Source organism: Hemiscyllium ocellatum, chromosome 24 (genome assembly GCF_020745735.1).
Source record: "Hemiscyllium ocellatum isolate sHemOce1 chromosome 24, sHemOce1.pat.X.cur, whole genome shotgun sequence".
NCBI classification, from domain to species: domain Eukaryota; kingdom Metazoa; phylum Chordata; class Chondrichthyes; order Orectolobiformes; family Hemiscylliidae; genus Hemiscyllium; species Hemiscyllium ocellatum.
The window spans coordinates 54,206,970-54,229,866 of NC_083424.1; the positions used below are offsets into that span (position 1 = coordinate 54,206,970).

The 22,897-nt window shown below is 43.2% G+C and overlaps 1 protein-coding gene across 4 annotated transcripts in view; it reads left to right on the top strand.

Moving 5' to 3' along the window:
• Positions 1-3,832: 3,832 nt before the first annotated feature.
• eif4enif1 (eukaryotic translation initiation factor 4E nuclear import factor 1) overlaps positions 3,833-22,897 on the top strand; it is a 63,805-nt gene continuing 44,740 nt past the window's right edge. For all 4 annotated transcript variants that reach the window (XM_060843816.1, XM_060843813.1, XM_060843814.1 and 1 more), the window contains exons 1-4: positions 3,833-4,172; positions 4,588-4,706; positions 13,505-13,578; positions 21,717-21,850. In XM_060843816.1, coding sequence (XP_060699799.1) covers positions 4,590-4,706; positions 13,505-13,578; positions 21,717-21,850 — 325 coding nt within the window. In that variant the 5' untranslated portion in view covers positions 3,833-4,172; positions 4,588-4,589. The remainder of the gene's footprint in view (positions 4,173-4,587; positions 4,707-13,504; positions 13,579-21,716; positions 21,851-22,897) is intronic.

Here is a 22,897-nt window from a genome sequence, read left to right on the forward strand (position 1 = left end):
AGTCACAGTTTTCTGTTGCTTCTTTTATCCAAACTTTCCTGATGAAGGGCTTATGCCCGAAACGTCGAATTTCCTGTTCCTTGGATGCTGCGCTTTTCCAGCAACACATTTTCAGCTCTGATCTCCAGCATCTGCAGACCTCACTTTCTCCTTGTCATAATCTTGCCCACTTTTATCAAATCTCCCCTTAATTTCTGCTCAAAGGAGAACACCAGCTTTTCTTACTCAAGTTTGTATGTAAAATCTTTCATCCCTGGAACCATTCCAGTAAATCTCCTCTGGATCCTCATGCCCCTCCTAAAATGTGGTGGCCAAGTAAATGGGACTTAATGCAAATTATGTATCTACATAGTGTTTGGTTTATGGGGGACTGGAAGAAAAATAGAATAGAGTAGTGAAGTCACACTGTAACAAAAACTTGAATGAGGATTTCAATATCAGGTGCTCTGGTTCAGGTCAGAGTCAGGTGACAGTGTTAGTAATGGTGCGAGAATCAGAGCTTATCTGGATCAGATATGACGTGAAGTTAATGAACAGTCTGATTCAGCTTCAGACTGTTGCTAGGAAGAGGAGGGAGTTGGTGACTCAGAAATGGAGTTTGTGGTGGGAACCAAAGACAAAGGTTCAGAATATTTATTTGAGGGAAATTTCTTCTCATCCAGGCCTAGATATTGACAAAAAGCCTGACAATTTAGAATTACTTTAAGGGTTGAAGAGGTGTGGTGAGGCAGAGTTGCATATCATCAGCCCATACATGGAATCTGTTGGTGTGTTTTTAAATGGTGCTACTGAAGTGAAGCATATAGATGAGAAATAAGAGCTGGTAATGATAGATCTTGAGAGACACCACAGACAATCTGTATGGACAGATATATGAATAGGAAGTTTTAAAGGGATATGGGTAAAATACTGGCAAATGTGACTAGATCATTTTGGGATGTCTGGTCAGTATGGATGAGTTGGACTGAAGGGTCTGTCTCTGTGCATTATGACTCTATGACAATGTTGGCAAAGTGGGAAGAGAAATCAATGATAGTACTTGTCTCACGACAGCTAGCGAGACAAGAGGAACTGGGTGAGTTCAGCCCTACCCAGCTGGATGGTAGTGTTGGAGAGGTTAGCGTGGCCAACCATGTCAAAATCTGAATAGCTTCAAAACCAGAGAAGGGATAGTTCACCCCAGTCACAGACACATATGATGTTATTTGTGACTTTGGTAGGAGTTGTACCAATACTGCGATGGGAGCATAACCATAGATGAGCTCACTCTTCTGAAATGATTGTAAGAGATGAGATTTCTCGTTCACATTCAACCTTACCCACAATCTCACAGGAGAACTGAGATCTCTGGATTTTAAATAGTCCTTCTACATCTCTGCACCCAATTTGAGACAGTTCATGCACACCTGAAGGGTCATGTGCTTTGCTTGAGAAGGAAACTTGAAGTGGTACCCTGTGAAACATGTTGCTTTGAGTCTGAATCTTTAAATGATTATCTAAATGCTGATATGTATGCAGGATGATATATGATATGGTACTGTGTTCTGAAACTGGAGAGAAATAATTTATTAAAGTATGAGAAAAATACAACAAACAAAGGTTGATACAAAAAGAGAGAATGCTGTAGAAACTCAACAGGTTTCGCAGCATCTTTGGAGAGGAGCAGAGTTAATATTTCGAGTCTGACAAGACTCTCCTTCAAGCCTGATATCTGGGCATATCTGTTTTCTCATGGAGTCCTAAATAAGGCATTAGGATCCCCACTAGTGTACATAATGGCAAATGTCCATCTTAGGCAGCTTTCTGTATATCTGAAAAATCATATGACTCTATTTTGGATATCTTTGGCAGGAGATGTTGCTGTCTAATATTTGACCATTGGGACCAGATGCTAGTTGAAGTCTGTCAATGCTTCCAAGCATCAAACAGGATAGTGATACAGTTTTTTTATAAGAAGCTCTGAAGTGTTGAGCTTAAATAAACCAAGAACAACTTGTTTAGCTCTATACCAAACCTCTTCATTTGTAAGAGTTTATATTTTAATTCATGCAATGGTGACTGTGTTGTAACTAACATGTCTTGTTATAGTGATTCAAACAGTGAGATCTGGAAAAGAAAGATGTGTCCTATTGGCAGAGAGGTTGGAAGCACATTTGTCTCAAATAACAAATCTTCCCTTCTTTGGCAGTCCCACAGGGTCCAGGATGACTTGCTTCCACTCAGGTTGTGGGGTTTTCTTTGGTGATTGAATAATCTAATCCTGGAGCTGCAGCTCAACCATAGGTGGGGCAAGTGATGATTGATGAGGTAGGAGGGTGGGATGTTCTGATTCCGTGCACTCCTTGCATTGGCCTCCATGTGCTCCACTTGGTGATACTGAATGTGGTGACATTTTCATGGATGCTTTTTCTTCAGTTTGTGCATTCTTGGGAAAGTGATTCCCCTACCTTGGTAGGGATTTTACATTTGTTTGTGGCATTTCCTTTACCCTCCTAGTGATCATTTATCACTGTGGAGCTCAGACCAGACTTCCATGTAGATAATATGGCCCACTCACCACAGCAAGTTGTGTTTACATTGGCCTGGGAGAGGATGCTTATGTTGGTGCACCTATTTTTAGATTAGATTAGATTCACTACAGTACAGCCCAACCAATCCACACCAATCCTCCAAAGAATAACCCACCCAGACCCATTCTCCTACCCTATATTTACGCCTGACTAATGTGGGAGGAAACAAGAGCACCCCCGAGGAAACCCATGCAGACATGGGGAGAATGTGCATACTCCACACAGATATTTGCCCAAGGCGGTAACCGAAACCAGACTCCTGGTGCTGTGAGGCTGCAGTGCTAACCACTGAGCCACCGTGCCGCCCCAGTGGATTTGCAGGATTTTGTGAAGGCAGCACTGGTGATAATTCTTCAGTGATTTGAGATATCTACTATGCATGGTCTATGTTTCTAATGTATGCAGGAGGGGGAAAAACATGGCTGCGCTATAGAGCATGACCTTGGAGCTGGATTTGAGGTCCTGGACTTCAATATTCTGTTCCTCGGGTTGCAATGGTGCACTGGAGTCAATGTTTGATTTCATTGACAATGTCTGTTTGGACCAAGAGGAAGCTCCTAGACTACGGGAAGTGATCCACATTGTCCCGAAGTACACTGTGCACCTGATTGAGAACTTCTTGGGAAAGCTGATTTGCCCAGACATCTCATGGCTGATATGTTGTAGTCTCCACTCCCCTTTCTTGTATGTCCCACAGAGCCCTTGCCTGCATTACCAAAAATCCATCCAATATTGCCTTGACTAAATTCAGTGGCACAGGACTTTGTGGGGAAAGAAATTCCACAGGGAGAGGAATTAGTGGTTGAGGAGAAAGAAGCATTAACAATATCAACTGATATGGGATATGACATGTGAGATGAATTAAACTTAATCATCCAGGATGATGTGTTGCATTGGATGTTCCATTTGGCTGCCCTTTTCAATGGACAGCCTCTGAAAACACTCAGCCACCCACTTCCGGTATCACTGTCAATCAAACCAAAAAATTGAATGAAATTGACCTGATGACGTCGCCCATCCGGCCCCACCTCCTCCGCTCTGATTGGTTCCGTTGTCCAAAATATAGTCGTCAATCCTAGACGCTTAAGGGTCCTTTCCCTTTTGAGGAAGAAGGGGGGTCTTCACCAAATTATTAAAAGCGTATTCGAATACTTTTTATTAAAAAAAAGAAGCGTGGATCTTTTTGTGTGCAGATTGATTTTTTTTTTGTTTTGATTGTGGGGGCAGGCAGGCGGTTGGTCTGTACATCCGGGTGTGTGAAGCGGCTGTTACCGGGCTTCAGGAGGTAGGCCGGTCCCGTCGGCTCCGGCTCCGGCTCAGGCCAGAGCGGGAGAGGCGACCAGCGAGGGGCCGAGTGCCCGTATCCCCCCCCTTTCTTGGCCTCCTGCCTTGGGGAGTTGGTCTGTGGGGTGGCGCTGGGGTTTGAGCCCCCCCCCCCCCCCCTCCTCCAGTGCCCGGCGCGGGCGGGTGGGCCGCTCTTCCCTCCTGGTTTCAGTCTCTCCGCTCGGCCCGGGGCCTGGTGACCGGCGGGGCAGCCGGACACCCTCCCTTCCCCAGGCAGAGGCCTGAGCTGTCAGCTTCGGGGTCGGTGTGTCCTGTCAGGTGTGTATGTTGTCTGGCCTCGGTCTTTGTGGTGTGTGAAACAAGCCGCTTCTTACTCCGTGCCGCTTATTGCTGATGGCTTCCTGAGACGGCAAATGAAATAGCCGGCCGCTCGTTCCTCGGCTCTGGGAGAGTGGGGTTAACACTCTGTTAAAGTTGGTTTATTCCTAAACTGGAAAATGTTTAGGGGAGGGCTGGTTACAGTCGCTTCTGGCCGTTGGGCGAGCAGAGAATCTTTGTCATTGCTCATTGAATGTCTGTGCGGTGCCATAGCGTTAACACGACTGTCGCAGCAGGAGTTGGAATTGAAATACATTTTGTTTCGTAGCTTTTTATTTCCGAGCTCTCTCAAATTGCAATAGCTTTAAGTGCTCAACTGCCTCGAGTTTGAAGCTCTTGTGTTTTTGATTTGAAGGTATGTTCACGAGCCCCATGGCAGCCATGGATAAAAAAGAATGGATTGAAGAAAATGGAGAACCATTAGCTAATGCACCAAAAATCTGGGTAATGAAGAAACCATATCGATATTCAAAGGTATGTAATGTGGGGATAGCTAGGACTAATGTTTAAAACAAATAACATTGGGTTGACACGGTTGATAACTTTTTTTAAAACTTGGCTTTGGGTCTCAACCTGCAAGATGATCAGGTTGATAGATCATTATTCCTGATGAAGGGCTTATGCTCGAAACGTCGAATTCTCTATTCCTGAGATGCTGCCTAACCTGCTGTGCTTTGACCAGCAACACATTTGCAGTTGATAGATCATGACTAAAAGACCATGTTCTTCTCAAGAATTTGTCTTGGTGACTGTATCCAGCTGTTGTGTAATTAGTCCTAACTTAATCCAGCTGAGTGGAATTGAATTGAATTTGTTAGTTCAGTAGCAATTGACCAGAGTTTTGTGGTTTGTCTCGATTATTTGTGATGTGATATCACAAAGCTGCAGACATTGGTCCAATGTGACTTGTAAAAGTAATGTAGCATGAACCTCTAGTTTTTGACACTTATCAATCCTCATCTTCCATAACCTTCTACTTAGGATCTGCTGGTTAGACATAGTCCGTGGGAAGCAGCCTTTTTGATCTGTTGCAGTTTGTGCGCTGTTAGGTAGGTTCTTCTGGATTTTGACGTGTTAAAACGATAGATAAGAAATTACTATAGCTACTTCCAGTCATCAGGTTTATTGATGTAAGTCTAGTTTGTCATAATGAGCTTGTTGAGCATCCAATGCTTTGGAATACATTTACATTGCAACTGTGTTTGCATGGAGCAGAATGGCTTAAGATTTTAAATGTAAATAATACTTGTGGGGTATTTGTTATCTAAATAAGTTGGAGAGTTGCTTAACGAAGATAATTAAGCGTTTCAGAAATGGGAGTCCTTTACGTTCATTCATTTTAAATTTTCTAGGGAGGAGAATGTGTTGGCAAATATAGAAAAATGTTGACTTGTTCCAATGATTTCTTGAATTGCAGTTGTCATGTGTACCAAGGCACAGTGCACAATTTTGTCTTGCAAGCAACACAAGCAGATCACATATCTAAGTAGCATAGATAAACAGTGGCAAAAACATAGGTATAGGTGAATGTTAAGAGTTTACATCCATTCAACATCCTAACAGTAGGGTAGAAACATTTTGAAAGTGGCTGTGTTCAGGCGTCTGTACCTTCTCCCCAACGGTAAAGGTTTTTGTAGAAAAATATTGGCAGGGTGGGATGGATCTTTGAAAATGCTGGCAGCCTTTCCTTGACAGCGGGCCTGGTAGGTGGATTCTGTAGATGGGAGTGATTGTGATGCCTTTGTGATTGTCTGTCTGGGCCAAGTTCACCACTCTAACAGTCTCTGATGCCGAATGATACGTTACCATACCAGGTAGTGATACATCTAGACAAATTTCCTCTTCTGTCTGAGGAAGAAGTGTGTTGGGCCTTTTGTAACCAGCGTCCACATGAAGGTGCCAAGAAAGCTTGTTGTGGATGACCACTCCCAGGAACTTGACACTCTCCACTCATCCCCTCTCTGTGCTTTTAATGTGTAGGGGGTCATGAGTAACATCCTGTTGATAGTCATTAATGAGTTCCTTGGTTTGCCAGCATTGAGAGCTAGTGGATGATTTTTCCAGGTTTTCCACCTCCTGTCTGTAGACTGTTTCATCTGTTCAGCCAAATCTCAGTGGTGGTGTCATCAGCAAACTTGTAAATGGCATTAGTCTAGTATTTGACGCAGTCATGGGTGTACATTAGGGGGTGGAGTAAGCACCCCTGGGAGGCTCCAGTGTTAGTGCGGATGAAATATTGTCTCCAATCTTTACTGAGGCCTGTTGGTCAGGAAACTGAGGATCCAGTCCCACAGAGTAGGACTTATTCTGAGATACTAAGTTTCGTAATCAGTCTTGAGGGGACAATGAGTAGGACTTTTACATAGCTGTCCTTGATGTCAAGATGTTCTCGGGACGAGTGAAGGGCATCTGACATGGATCTGTTGGTTTGATAGGCAAATGAGTGAGTGAAAAGTAGTGGGGAGGTTGGAGTTGATTAATGCCATGACCAGTCTTTCAAAGCACTTCATGATCGCCACTGGGCAGTAGTCAGTGAGACATGCTGCATGAACCTTGGACACAAGGATGATGTTGGCCCTCTTGAAGCAGGCAGGGACAGTGGCCTGCTGCAGGGAGAGGCTGAAGATGTCAGAGAAGACCTCTGTCAGTTGATCTGTGCATGCTTTGAGTGCACAGCCTGGTACTCTGTCTGTCTGGTCCCATCGCCTTCCTTGGATTCACATGAAGGAAAACTGATCTGACCTCTGAAGTGACTATTGGGATAGATTTGTCAGGACTTGCTGGAATAGGTGTTACCTCTTGACAGAAATTCTACTCCAAGTGAGCATAGTTCTGGGAGGGATGTGTCATCTGCTATCTTGCACGTTCTCTTTTTAGAACCTGTGATGATGTTCAGCCCTTGCCATACTCACCAGGTGTCTGTCTGGGTCTCTAGTTTGGATCTGTTTTGTATGTTCTAATTCATCCAGGGTTTCCTGTTGTAGAACACCCAAATTGGCTTTCTTGTAGTCAGTCATCCTCTTGATTGACTGACTATATTAGTATTGCCCTTTTTTATGGGTTTGTAGAATGGGAATTGAACTTTGCTATGAGATGAGTTGGACCATTTGTGAAATTGTCATCCCATTTCCCTGCTTTATTGCCTGGGTCTAGAACTGTTTGTTTTTCAAACACTTATGCAAATATCCCCTTGTTGTAATCTACAGGTTGTCCTCTGCAATAAAACTGTATGGCTGTACCACCTCTTCCTTAGTTAGTCATAGAGATGTACAGCATGGAAACAGACCCTTTGGTCCAACCTGTCCATGCTGACCAGATATCCCAACCCAATCTAGTCCCACCTGTCAGCACCCGGCCCATATCCCTCCAAACCCTTCCTATTCATATACCCATCCAAATGCCTCTTAAATGTTGCAATTGTACCAACCTCCACCACTTCCCCTGGCAGTTCATTCCATACATATACCATCCTCTGTGTGAAAAAGTTGCCCCTTAGGTCTCTTTTATATCTTTCTCCTCTAGTTCTGGACTCCCTGATCCCAGAGAAAAAAACTGTCTATTTATCCTATCCATGCCCCTCATAATTTTGTAAACCTCTAAGGTCACCCCTCAGCCTCCAACGCTCCAGGGAAAACAGCCCCCGCCTGTTAAGCCTCTCCCTGTGGCTCAAATCCTCCAACCCTGGCAACGTCCTTGTAAATCTTTTCTGAACCCTTTCAAGTTTCACAACATCTTTCTGATAGGAAGGAGACCAGAATTGCATACAATATTCCAACAGCGGCCTAACCAATGTCCTGTACAGCTGCAACATGACCTCCCAACTCCCGTACTCAATACTCTGACCAATAAACAAAAGCATACCAAACGCCTCCTTCACTATCCTATCTACCTACGAATCTACTTTTAAGAAGCTATGAACCTGCACTCCAAGGTCTCTTTGTTCAGCAAAGCTCCCCAGGACCTTACCATTAAGTGTATAAGTCCTGCTAAGATTTGCTTTCCCAAAATACAGCATCTCTCATTTATCTAAATTAAACTCCATCTGCTACTTCAGTCCATTGGCCCATCTGGTCCAGATCCTGTTGTAATCTGAGGTAACTCTTCACTGTCCACTACACCACCTCCAATTTTGGTGTCATCTGCAAACTTGCTAACTGTGCCTCCTTATGCTTTTATTTAAATCATTTATATAAATGTCAAAGTAGAGAACCCAGCACCGATCCTTGTGGCACTCCACTGGTCATAGGCCTCCAGTCTGAAAAACAACCCTCCTCCACCACCCTCTGTCTTCTACTTTTGAGCCAGTTCTGTATCCAAATGGCAATTATCCCTGTATTCCGAGATCTAACCTTGCTAACCAGTCTCCCATGGGGAACCTTGTTGAAGTCTATATAGATCGCATCTACTGCTCTGCCCTCCTCAATCTTCTTTGTTACTTCAGAAAACTCAATCAAGGTTGTGAGACATGATTTTCCCCACAAAGCAATATTGACCATCCCTTATCAGTCCTTGCCTTGCTAAATACATGTACATCCTGTCCCTCAGGATTCCTTCCAACATGCCCACCACTGTCAGGCTCACTGGTCTATAGCTCCCTGGCTTGTCCTTACCACCTTTCTTAAACAGTGGCACCACGTTAGCCAACCTCCAGTCTTCTGGCACCTCACCTGTGACTATTGATGATATAAATCTCAGCAGGAAGCCTAGCAATCACTTCTCTAGCTTCCCACAGTTCTAGGAATGATTGCTTATATTGGAGAGCAATGTTCCTCATCCTGGTCATAATTCAATATACATCCCCCTTCCTTCAATGTGTTCTGTCTTAACTAGTTTAACACTGTCACTGCTGTGCTGATGGCATTCTTATGTTTTGTTTTATTAAGTACCTTAACACAATCTACCACAATTTGCTTTGGCCTCATCAGCGCTTCTGTCAGATATAAAGCACAGAAACCAATCCTTCAGTCCAGCTCTTCCATGCCAACCAGATATCCCAACCCAATCTAGTCCCATCAGCCAGCACCTGGCCCATATCCCCCTCAACCCTTCCTATTCATGTACCTATCCAGATGCCTTTTTAATATGTAATTGTACCAGCCTTCCCCACTTCTTTGGTAGCTCATTCCATACACGTACCACCCGCTGTGTGGAATAAGCTGCCTCTTGAGTTTTTTTAATCTCTTTCCCCCCCCCCCCCCCCCCCACTCTTAACCTATGCCCTCCAGTTCTGGACCCCTCACTTTGTCTATTTATCTTATCTATACCCCCTCATGATTTTATAAACCTGAGGTCACCTCTCGGCCTCTGTTGCTCCAGGGAAAACAGCCCCAGCCTGTTCAGCCTCTCTATAGCTCAAATCCTCCAACGCTGGCAACATCCTTGTAAATCTTTTTCTGAACCTGTTCAAGTTTCATAACACCCTCCTGATAGGAAGATGACCAAAATTGCATGCAAAATTCCAAAAGTGGCCTAACCAACATCCTGTACAGCTGCAACATGACCTCCTAACTCCTGTGCTCAGAACTCTGATCAATAAAAGAGAGCACACCAAATGTTTTCCTCACTATCCTCTCTGCCTGTGACTCTACTTTTCAAGAACCTATGAACATACATTCCAAGGTCTCTTTGTTCAGCAACACTCCTGAGGACCTTACCATTTAAATGTATAAGTCCTGCTAAGTTTTTTGCTTTCCCAAAATGTGGGCGCCCCGGTGGCACACTGGTTAGCACTGCTGCCTCACAGCGCCTGAGACCCGGGTTCAATTCCCGACTCGGGCGACTGACTGTGTGGAGTTTGCACATTCTCCCGTGTCTGCGTGGGTTTCCTCCGAGTGCTCCGGTTTCCTCCCACAGTCCAAAGATGTGCGGGTCAGGTGAATTGGCCATGCTAAATTGCCTGTAGTCTTAAGTAAGAGGTAAATGTAGGGGTATGGGTGGGTTGCGCTTTGGTGGGTCGGTGTGGACTTGTTGGGCCAAAGGGCCTGTTTCCACATTGTAAGTAATCTAATCTTAAAAAAAATGCAGCACCTCCCATTTTATTTAACCAAGATTTCTCTTGGGCCACTCAGGTGGATTGCACATGTCTCTCCTGATCCTGCACACAGCATTCTTGTTTGTCATGTAAAATTCTTGTTCTAATCACATGGATACCAACATGTTTCCTAATTGGGATTCCTCTGGGTGCCTTGAGTGGAAATATTTGAACAGCTTTGGAGGTTGAGGCATGGGTCTGTGTTCTTGGCAACAAAGGCGTGTGGCAACCTATTTCATTTAAAGAAGGGAAAATAAAACTTTTGAAGTATAAATTTCAATAGTTGGTTTTGGGGAGGAGGGGGGTGGTGGTAATCAAGCAATTAAATGAGCTCAAAAGGCCAAATTTCACTAATGTAGCTAATTATATACCCACTTTTAAAAATGTTGCTCATATAATTTGACTCCTAACTATTTTATATTAGTGTCCCAAGTGCAGAGCAGATTGGAAAATTTGTTAATTTTAAATGAATTGAGCATTTCTATGGCCAGTAGCTGAACTAATGCTAAGGAAACAATCTAACTGATCTACTTGTACTCTATTCAAACAATTGAGTGACATGCTGTTTTGGTTAGAAAAGCATAGTTAATCAGTCTCCAAGTTTGAGCTGCTACTGGAGAACTGTAGATGCTGGAGACTAGATTTGTGTGGCACAGCAGGTCAGGCAGTATCTGAGGAGCAACAGAGTTGATGTTTTGCACTTCTGATCGGGTTGTTGCCTTTCTTGCTCCCAGATGTTGTCTGACTTGTGCTTTCACTTTGAGCTTCCTTTGGGCTCTGAACAATTTTGTTTCTATGGACAAAGTTACAACTATTTATGTACCTGTTTTAGATTCTAGATCTATAATTGGGTGAATGGCCTCCAGTGAACTGTAAATAGGTGCTTCATTAGCCATGATTGGGCTGTCTTTCAGGGGAGAAAGTACAACATTCTTGCTGCATGTCAAAACTAGCAGCTATGTTATCTAATGGTGTTGGATTGGTAGTCTCTCTGAGAGAGCGGTTTTGAGTGTCAGACACTGCAAATCATTGATTTGAATTAAAAACTTCCAGACAGTGAAGTTATGCTGTAGACAGCTAATTAGCTCTGCTAAATGGACCATGTAGTTCATTTTGCCTTGGAGATGAGTTTTGAGGGAAAATGTCCATCGGAATCAATTACAGGATCCATTTGGAAAGTTTTCTTGAATTACTATTGGCATTTGAAGAGTTGACTGATCAACAATAGCATTGTGACAAATGTGCGTGTTGGTGAGTTTTTCAGGGAGGTGGCGATTAGTGTCTAACTTTTTTTATATTTAATATTTTGTCTTAATTTGATACTGAGGTGTCTTTCAATAAACTTTCATTGCTGTTTCAGAATTTTTTTGTGCTTTGACTAAGCACTTCCTGTTTGGAAGTACAAATCTCATGAGAACAACAAGTGACCTTGGTGTGGTATAGTAGACTCACTCGTTACCAGTATCCCAATAGATTGGATCTACTGATGGAAAACACTTTGTAGTGAGCATTCTTGTAAGAAATGTTAATGCCATACTGAAAGAAAATCACAAGGTTACTTGAGTATTAGGCAATTGGTATCCCTTATTTCAGGTCTTCAATAGACAGGAGTTTTGAGTTCTGAGGTGGGCAATGCTCCATATGTTGCGGGAATGGAATTATTAGTTTAGGAAGACTTCACTTGCAGGGCATGCCGTAGGTTTTAAATGGCTTTTTTTTTTTTGTTTTCTTCCCCCCCCCCCCCCCCCCCCCCCCCATTAAATGTCAGACCACAGTCTGGATGCTGTTGATTACAATTTAAATAATGGGTGTGTCATGCCATTATCTTATGCCAGGCCAAAGTGTATGCAGTTTAACTTTTTTCCAAGTAAATGCTAATATTCCTGGTTTGTTCAACCTCTGCGTGTTAAACTGTCCAAAAAAAGCTAAGATCCTTTTGACCAAGTTTCCAAACTTGTGTTTTGAAAGTACAGCTGCCAGAGCAGATGTGAATTTATTTGGTCCTAATTGATCCATTAGGTGCAGCTAAACTCCTTGCTGAAGTAGGTCCAACATCTAAACAATTGTTTTTAGTCCCTGGTTCACTGTTGAATGGGATCAAGGTAATTTTAATCCAGCTGTCTAAAGTACAGCTCTCTAAGTTGGAGTTGTTTCAAGTTTTGATGTACTTTGCTATATTTCAACCAATTTGAGTCTACCACTAGACACAGTGCTGCAGAATGGATAGCAATTCTGATTCGGGGTGTGGGGTATTGGGTTTTGGCCATATAGCATGGTAACATGAAGTAGGAATTGACATTTGGGAAGGAATGAAGGTGACATTGCCTGCAAAAGCTGTCAGCACATACATTGGTCACGAAGCAGTTTGAGTCTGCTCTGCTGTTCTAGGTTTACGGTAGATCATCTTTGCACCAAAGTCATGGGGTGGCATGGTGGCTCTTTAGTTAGCACTTGCCTCACAGTGCCAGGTACCAGGTTCAATTTCCACCTTGGGCAACTGTCTGCCTGTGTGGAGTTTGCACACTGGGCTTTGTCCCACAATCCAAAGATATGCAAGTTAGGTGAATTGGCCATCCTAAATTTTCCCTAGTTTCACGGGTGTGCAAGCTAGGTCCATTCCAAAACCAAGGATAGGGTCAGGGAATGGGTCTGGGTGCATTACTCTTTTGGAGGATTGATTTGGACTTGTTGGGCTGAAGGGACTTTTCCAACTATAGGAATTCTTTTTAATTTTTTTCTCACATCCCTTGATGTAATTGGATCACTATCAAACAGTGAACTGAGGTAATTAGATTGCTCAGACTCCTGGGGTAGAAAATTCCCAAGCTTCACCACCTTCTGAAGTTGATCCTGATGTGTCTGTAATGGCTTGTCTTTTAGTCTGAGATTGCCCTGAGTCCACAAGAGTAGTGTAGGACATACTTTTCCATGTCAACTCTTGTCTATTCCTTAAAGTGTGTTTATTAACAGAACTCATTCTGCTAAACTCCTGAGAATGCAGGTGCAGAAGGCTCAATTGCTTATCCAAGGGGACCATGGAATCATATGGTGAACCTTCATTTGCATTCCTTCTGTGACGTAATATCATTCCCTTTTGAAGGGAACCAGAACTGCACACGACACTTTGTGTCAGGCTCTCTTGTTACTTACAAATGAAGTAAAACTCCATTGCCAATACTTTGCTTTTCATTAAGTGTGTATTGAGACAATATAAAATTTATTTTGAGTACTTTTCTTGCAGGAAAAATTACTAGAAATCAAAGACTACCCGTATGCCAAGCAGAGACCTGCATGCCTTCTGGAAAAATATGACAGGTAAAATTTCAAATGAGCTCTTCAAAAATTGTTGGTTAGTGGATTCCAAAGCATTTCAGGCTGAAATGACATTTGAGCAATGCCATTTACTTTGAAATTGTATTATAAACATAGCTGGTTCTTAAATTGACTTGGCTTTCAATTTTTTTTAAATGATACTGTTAGCAAAACTTTTTAAATAGTTTGAACGTACCCAACAGCTCTAAAGTGAGGAATAAATACACCTTTGGCGTACTTTCCCAAATACTTCAGAAAGTTTGCTTATAGTTGCATGAAGATGTAATCCAATGTTGTCCGCTCATTTATATAGCCAACAAAGTAGAGCCCTTTGTCCAGCTGCACACCAATAAATAACCTAATGTTTTCTTCATGACTTTGAGACAGACCAAAGTTTAGTCTCACATGTTGGGATTTTTTTGTTTAATTTAAGTCGAATCTGTTTCATTTTCTTTAGTGAGGTCTCACTGGGAGTTCACTGTAAATCCTGGTATTTGTTTCATAAATGAGTCAACCAGCTTGGGTGGTTTCTTTTAAGAATACTTAGTGCCCAAGCTGCAGTTTCATTGTCAATTCTGGGTAAGACACTTCCCAACAAATGTTGGCCCTTGAAGGGCATGCAAAGCAAAAGCTAAGGTTAGAGCTGAGTTAATGAATTTACCTTCTGTGGCAAGTTTGAGCAGCTGGATTTCTTCAAGCAGTATGTTATGGGGAGATGGGCTATTAAATGGGTTTTGAAGAAGTAAGCAACGCTTTGAAGTGGCAGTCATTAGTTAGTAACAAAGTCAGATGTACAGCACAGAAACACACCCTTCAGTCCAACTTGTCCATGCTGACCAGATAGGATTGGATGAAATTTAGGCTATTTGCCAGCACTTGGTCCATATCCCTCAACCATTCCTATTCGTATACTCATCCAGATGCCTTTTAAATGCTGTAATTGTACCAGCCTCCTCCACTTTGACAGCTCATTCCATACACACTGCATGAAAAATTGCCTGTTAGGTCCCTTTGTATCTGTCCCTTCTCACCTTAAACCCAAGCCCTCTAGTTTTTGGACTCCCTGACCCCAACCTCCAGGGAAAAGACCTTGTCTATTTACCCTATCCATGCTTCCTTCCTTTTGGTGGGGAGACCAGAATTATGCACAGTATTCCAAAAGTGGTCTAACCAATGTCCTGTCTATCTGCAACATGACCTCCTAACTCTTTTATACTTGATGCTCTGATCAATAAAGGAATGCATATCAAATGTTGCTTTCACTATCCTATCTACCTACAATTCTATTTTGAAGGAAGTACAAATCTGCACTCCAAGGTCTTTGCTCAGCAACACTCCCCATGACCTTGCCATTGTATATAAGTCCTGCCCTGATTTGCCTTTCCAAAATGTAGCACCTCTCATTTACCTCATTCAACTCAATCTGTGACATTTGCTCTGGACATGGACGACAAGGACAAACGGGTGTCCTGCTTTTGTGGACAGGCATCTGGGCAAGGTGCAGAGGAGGGATGCCCTCTTCCACCAAGAGCACCAGTCTCTGCCAGCCTGGTCCAAGGTTGCCAGGTTGCTTGATCAGTTCTGTTTCCATGGTTCAGAGGAATACTCAGAAATACCACAAAGGACAGTGACCTTCTGCACTCCAAAGGTTGTTGCCACAATGTCCCCTCTGCTGCATCTCATTGACTCTGCTATTGCATCTGGCTAGTGTTCTACCATGCTCATAATTGCTAGCAATGTCTGATCAGCTTTCATACCCAACACACTCGATGATGTGCTGCCACAGAAGGCTGTGTAGATGAGCTCCACAGGTTCCCCAGCCCCTGGTTGATAAAAATTTCACCATCTTTTTAAATGGTGGTCCTTTCACTCTGAGGCTGTGCCCTTAAGTCCTAACCTCTCCTACTAGAGGAAACCTCTTCTCCTGTCCACACTATCCAGGCCTCTCTAGTATTTTGAAAGCCCCCACTCATTTCCTCTTAAATGTCAGAGTACAGACCTGGATTCCTCTACCACTCCACATTTGACAAGCTCTTTATCCCTGGGATCATTCTTGTAAACCTCCTACAAAGCTGTCACATTCTTCCTCAGGATATGTGGTTCAAAATCACTCTCAATATTCCAAATATGGTCTGGCCAGAGTCTTTTGCAGCCAGAGTCTTTGTATTCTCGTCCTCTTTGAAATAATGCTAATATGCAGTTTGCTTTGGAATACAGTATTTGATTCTGGTCATACTGTAGGAAATATTTACAAGGATGTTGCCAGGATTGGAGCGTTTGAGCTATAGGGAGAGCCTGAATAGGTGAGGGCATGTTCCCTGGAGCTCAGAGGTGACCTATAGAAACTCATGAAGGGAATGGATGAGGTGAATGGTCTTTTCACCAGGGTAGTAGAGTCCAGAGCTAAAGGTCATGGGTTTAAGGTGAGGGGAAAGATTTAAAAGGGACCTAAGAATAACCTTTTCGTGCAGAGGGTGGTGTGTGTATGGGTTGAACTGCCAGAGGGAGTGGTGGAGACTAGTACAACCTCAACATTGAAGAGGTATATGAATACAAAGGGTTTAGAAGGATTTGGGCCAAATGCTGGCAAATAGGACAGATTAATTTAGGATGAGTTGGACGGAAGGGTCTGTTCCCATGCTCTACATCTGACTCTGACCCATTGGTGCATTTTGATCAACATTCACTTGTACTGTGGTAACCTTCTTAGTTGTCTACTTCACCAATTTTAGGGTCATCTGTAATCATGCCTCCAATGTTTGCATCCAAATCATTTTTATATAAATGACAAAACGTAGTGGACTCAGCACTGATTCTTGTGGCACACACTGGTCACAGGCCTCCAGTCTAAAATGTGACCCTCTGCTACCCTCTGTCCTCTACTGTATCTAAGTGGCTAGTTCTCTCTAGTCCATGACATTGAACCAATCTACTATAGATCATGTCCACTGCTCGGCACTCATCAATCCTAAGTGTGTTGTAGTAAAAGTCAGGTTAGTGAGACACTATTTACCCCACAAAGCCATGTTGACTCTCCATAATCAGTCCTTGCCTTTCCAAATACATGTGAATCCTGACCCTTAGGATTCCTTCCAACAACTAAACTATCACGAATTGTCATCTGACCAGTCTGTAGTTCCCTGGTCTTTCCTCGCCACTTCTTAAAATCGTGGCACCATGTTAGCCACCTCCGGTCTTTCTGCATCTCTCCTGCAGCTTTCAATGATACGAATATCTCAGCTCATGGCCTGAGATCACTTCCCACAGAGTTCTCGGGCACACCTGATCAGGTCCCTGGGATTTAGCCATCTTTGTGTTTTTAAGACATTCAGCACCATCTCTGAAATATAAATATTTTAAGATGTTGCTACTTATTTCTCCATGTTGTATCTTCCTACACCACAATAAACACTGCAAAATACTTGTTTAATGTCATCTTTATTTCCTGTGGTTCCATAATAGGCTGCCTTGCTGATATTTTGAGGGACTCTACCCTCTCTTGGTTAACTCTTTTTGTCCTTCACGTATTCATAAATCTTTGTTTGGATTCTCCTAAACCCTACTTGCCCAAGCTATCTCTTGCCCCTTTTTTTTTTGCCCTTCTGATTTCCCTCTTAAGACTCCTCCTGCCTTGTACTCTTCTAAGGATTCACCCAATCTCTGTCTATACATGACATACGCTGGCTTTTATTTTCCCCTTGGCTGAAACCTCCATTTCTCTAGTCATCCAGCATTATCCACACCTTTATCCCTAACAACAGGAATATATTATCCCTAGACTTTCGTTATCCTTTTTAAAGCTTCCCATTTTCTAGCCGTCTCTTTACCTGCAAATATCTGCCACCAATCAGCTTTTGAAAGTTCTTGCCTAATACTGTCAGGCAGGAAAGAGTACCTGTCAGGCAGGAAAGAAATGGTCGTGCGAGGGAGCCTTGGTTGATGAGGGAGGTTGAATGTCTAGTAAAGAGGAAGAAGGAGGCTTGCATAAGGTTGAGGAAACAGGGTTCGGACAGGGCAGTGGAAGGATACAGGATAGCCAGAAGGGACCTGAAGAAAGGGATTAGGAGAGCTAAGAGAGGGCATGAAAAATCCTTGGCAGATAGGATCAAGGATAACCCCAAGGCATTTTATGCGTATGTGAGAAACATGAGAATGACGAGAACGAGGGTAGGTCCGATCAAGGACGGTAGTGGGAGATTGTGTATTGAGTCGGAAGAGATAGGAGAGGTCTTGAATGAGTACTTTTCTTCAGTATTTACGAACGAGAGGGACCGTATTGTTGAAGAGGATAGTGTGAAACGGACTGGTAAGCTAGAAGAGATACTTGTTAGGAAGGAAGAGGAGTTGGACATTTAGAACAACTTGAGGATAGACAAGTCCCCCGGGCCTGACAGGATATATCCTAGGATTATGTGGGAAGCAAGAGGAAATTGCAGTACCGTTGGCAATGATCTTTTCGTCTTCACTGTCAACGGGGGTGGTACCAGGGGACTGGAGAGTAGCGAATGTTGTGCCCTTGTTCAAAAAAAGGAATAGGGATAATCCTGGGAATTACAGGCCAGTTAGTCTTACTTCTGTGGTAGGCAAAGTAATGGAAAGGGTACTGAGGGATAGGATTTGAGTATCTGGAAAGACACTGCTTGATTAGGGACAGCCAGCACAGATTTGTGAAGGGTAGGTCTTGCCTTACAGTCTTATTGAATTCTTTGAGGAGGTGACCAAGCATGTGGATGAGGGTAGAGCAGTGGATGTAGTGTACATGGATTTTAGTAAGGCATTTGATAAGGTTCCCCATGGTAGGCTTATGCAGAAAGTCAGGAGGCATGGGATAGAGGGAAATTTGGCCAATTGGATAGAAAACTGGCTAACCGGTCGAAGTCAGAGAGTGGTGGTAGATGGTAAATATTCAGCCTGGAGCCCAGTTACAAGTAGAGTTCCGCAGGGATCAGTTCTGGGTCCTCTGCTGTTTGTAATTTTTATTAATGACTTGGAAGAGGGAGTCGAAGGGTGGGTCAGTAAACTTGCAGATGATACAAAGATTGGTGGAGTTGTGGACAGTGAGGAGGGCTGTTGTTGGCTGCAAAGGGACTTAGATATGATGCAGAGCTGGGCTGAGGAGTGGCAGATGGAGTTCAACCCTGCCAAGTGAGGTTGTCCATTTTGGAAGAACAAATAAGAATGCGGAATACAGGGTTAACGGTAGGGTTCTTGGTCAGGTAGAGGAACAGAGGGATCTTGGGGTCTATGTACATAGATCTTTGAAAGTCACCACTCAGGTGGATAGAGCTTGTAAGAAGGCCTATGGTGTATTAGCGTTCATTAGCAGAGGGATTGAATTCAAGAGTCGTGAGGTGATGTTGCAGCTGTACAGGACTTTGGTTAGGCCACATTTGGATTACTGTGTGCAGTTCTGGTCGCCTCACTTTTCGAAAGATGTGGAAGCTTCGGAGACTGTGTAGAGAAGATTTACCAGGATGTTGCCTGGAATGGAGAATAGGTCGTACGAGGATAGGTTGAGTGTTCTCGGCCTTTTCTCGTTGGAACGGCGAAGGATGAGGGGTGACTTGATAGAGCTTTATAAGATGATCAGAGAAATAGATAGAGTAGACAGTCAAACTTTTTCCCTGGGTACAACAGAGTATTACAAGGGGAAATAAATTTAAGGTGAAGGGTAGAAGGTATGGGGGGGGATGTCAGGGGTGGGTTCTTTACCCAGAGAGTGGTGGGGGCATGGAATGCTCTGCCCGTGGGAGTGGTAGAGTCAGAATCATTGGCGACTTTTAAGCGGCAATTGGATAGGTACATGGATGGGTGCTTAATCTAGGATAGATGTTCGGCACAAAATTGTGGGCCGAAGGGCCTGTTCTGTGCTGTATTGTTCTATGTCCTACTGTCAATTGGCCTACCTCCAATTCAGACCTTCCACTTTTAGATCCAGTCTATCCTTTCCCATCACTATTTTGAAACTAATAGAATTATGGTTGCTGGATCCAAAATGCTCCCTGTACTGGCACCTTAGTCACTTGCTCTGTCTTATTTCCCAAGAGTAGATCAAGCTTTGTACCTTCTCTCATAGGTACATAGAATTTTCTTGTACTTAATTAACGCATTCTTCATCTAAATCCTTAACATTATGGCAGTCCCGGTCTTTTGGAAAGCTTAATATCCCCTACCATCACCTGCCTCTAGCTTTTCAGATAACTGAGATCTCCTTACAAGCTTTGTTTTCTCAATTTCCTGTCCGTAACGGGTCTGTAATCCCAATAAGGTGATTGTCCCTTTTTCTTATTTCTCATTCCACCTAAATCACCACTATGAATGTATTCCCAGGAATATCCTCCCTACGTACAGCAATGATGTTATCACTAATCAGCTGTCACTCCCCCCTCTGTTTCCTTCCTATAGCATCAGTATCCTGAAACATAGAGCTGCCAATCCTGTCCATCCCTATAATTGCTATGATATCCCAGTCTCCTTTTCCTAAATATGCCCTGAGCTCATCTGCCTTCCCTGTTGAGCCTCTTGCATAAGTTTAACTTATCAGTCCTACCTTGTTCTATGCTTTTGTTTGACTTGCTCCCTTTCCCAACTGACCACCTTCCTCACTATATCCTTGGATTCCACCCACCACTAGCTTAATTCCTCCTGAGCAGCTCTAGCAAGTCTTCCTGTCAGTATGTTAGTGCCCTTCCAACTTGCAGGTCATCTCTACCCCAGAAGAGATTCCAGTGCTCCCAAAATGTGAACCCTTCTCCCCTGCACCAGCTCCTCAGCCACATATTCACTGCTTTATTCTCCTATTCTTACTGTCACTAGCTAATAGTACCAGGAGTAATCCAGATGTTAGTACCCTCTAGGACCTCTTTTTTAAATTCCTGCCTAACTACTTTTTCTCTCCTCAATCTCATTATTTCCCCTTCCTATGTCATTAGAACTAACATGACGACAACACCTACTTGTTGCCCTCACCTTTGCGGAGAATATTCTGCACCTTCTGCAAGGTATCTTCGATCCTGACACGAGGGAGGCTATATACCATTCTGATGTCTCATGTTGGTTGCAGAAACATCTGTCTGTGCCTGTTTAGAGTCCCCATCACAATCTGTCACTTGGAACCTGATATACCTTTCGTTACATTTAGAGCCAGTCTCTGTACCAGAAATCTATCTGTATATGCTGTATTTGAGTCCATCACCCTCTACATTGTGTAAGACAGCATACTTGTATGAGATGGGGGTAGCTATAGTAGACTGCTGCATGACCACCTCCACCACCGCTCTCGCTCTCGCTCTTGCTCCTCACCTTTCCTGGAGGTAAGTTGACCATGTGGTTTTTCTCCCTTCCTTTTTAAATGTCTTATTGCCTCTAGCTGATTCTCCAACCAATCCGTCTGATCCAATGGGCTGTTCAACCAAATACACTTCATGCAGATGACATTTCCAATAACATGGAAACTCTACCAATTTGCCAGTTCTGACAGGAAGAGCATATCACTCTACTGAAGGCCATCTTTGCTTCTTAACAACCTACAGACCTGGAAAGTAGCAGTCTCACTGCTCTTAAAAAAAAAACTGCTCCAAGCTACCTTAGTACCTAGGCCTCTAATAAATTTTTTAAAAGTATCAAACAAGACAGACTCTACTCACTTTTTTGTAAAACTACAATAGCGAGGGTACACTTAAGCTAGTGCAACTCTATATTTTGCATTTCTCCAGTTTGTCAGAGCAATTTCTTAAGGTAATTGATAAGAGGCCATGATATTATGGAAACGTTTTCCAGAGCATGTTGCAGTTTTGGGTCCTGCCTCAAATGATGGTGACGCAGATGTAGTAGTAATTTCAAAAAGTAACCTTGACGGGAGCGAGAAGTGGGACTGTTTGAAATGCTTTTTCAAGTGAAAGTGTGATTGACCAAATGTTTGACTACAGTACTAAAACTAGCGTTGATGCAAATGCTATAAATTTTTTATTGCAGTCCCATTAACCAGATTTAAAGAATGGAGTTACCATGTTTGTTTAACATACCCTAGTTTCAAAGTGTACAGGATGTATGCAACAACATTTAACACCTCTCGTTTATGTATAAAATGAGAATGTTTTCACATTTTGTTTGTTTTTCTTTTCTGCTTTTGGTTTCTGTAGTGAAGGTATCTGGGACCCTGAGAAATGGCATGCATCTTTGTATCCCAGCTCGGGCCGGAGTTCACCATTGGATGGAACAAAGAAAGATTTAACTTCCGATACGGACAGGACAGTTCTCAAGCGAAGAATGGCAGGTGACTGTCATGCTTGTTTTGCTTTTTGGGCAAGGTTTTGTTTTCAAGTCTATAATCCTAGAAGTTGTAGATGGCTTGTAAGGGGACTGATGTGTGTTTGAGTTCACCAGTGTCCAAAGATGGTAATTAACTTTATTGCTACTACATTGGCATCAAGCTCTTGCCCTTAACAGAGGGTGACTTAACTCCCCAGCCAGCCACTAGTATTGAATACTTTATTTTTTGCATGTGATGAATCTTGGTAGAGCTCTTTTTTTTTTCTTTTGAAAGAAGAACCTGAATGGTAACTTGACAGGTGAGGCATCAATTTTTAGATTTAGATTACTTAGTGTGGAAACAGGCCCTTCGGCCCAACAAGTCCACACCGACCCGCCAAAGCGCAACCCACCCATACCCCTACATATACCCCTTACCTAACACTACGGGCAATTTAGCATGGCCAATTCACCTGACCCGCACATCTTTGGACTGTGGGAGGAAACTGGAGCACCCGGAGGAAACCCACGCAGACACGGGGAGAACGTGCAAACTCCACACAGTCAGTCGCCTGAGGCAGGAATTGAACCCAGGTCCCTGGCGCTGTGAGGCAGCAGTGCTAACCACTGTGCCACCGTGCCACCCTTTAGCTAAGCTAGTTGTTGGACAGGAAATAGAGAGCCTGCATCAATGCTATTGAGACAATACTAATAGTGGTGATATTTTGTACATCTGTAGCCCCATCCCCATGGATGGTTTTGAAATGTGTTATAGAATGGTGGTTTTGTTAAACCCAGAGGCACTGGTCATCTTCCTTCCAGCAGGAAAGCTGCTGTAGTCCAAATGTGACTCTAGACCAATAGCTCTCTGGCATGAGCCTCCTTCATAAATAAAGATGAGCAATAAATGCTGACCTTTAATGGTAACTTTCCAATCCCATGAACCAGAATTAGTTTTGGAAAGTTAGTGAAGTATTTTGTTTTGGTGTTTATATTCGAAAAGGTTTCAAATATTAATGTTGTCACCAGTCCTTTCTTCCTTGGCAGTTTCATTTTATATCATGTACTTAAG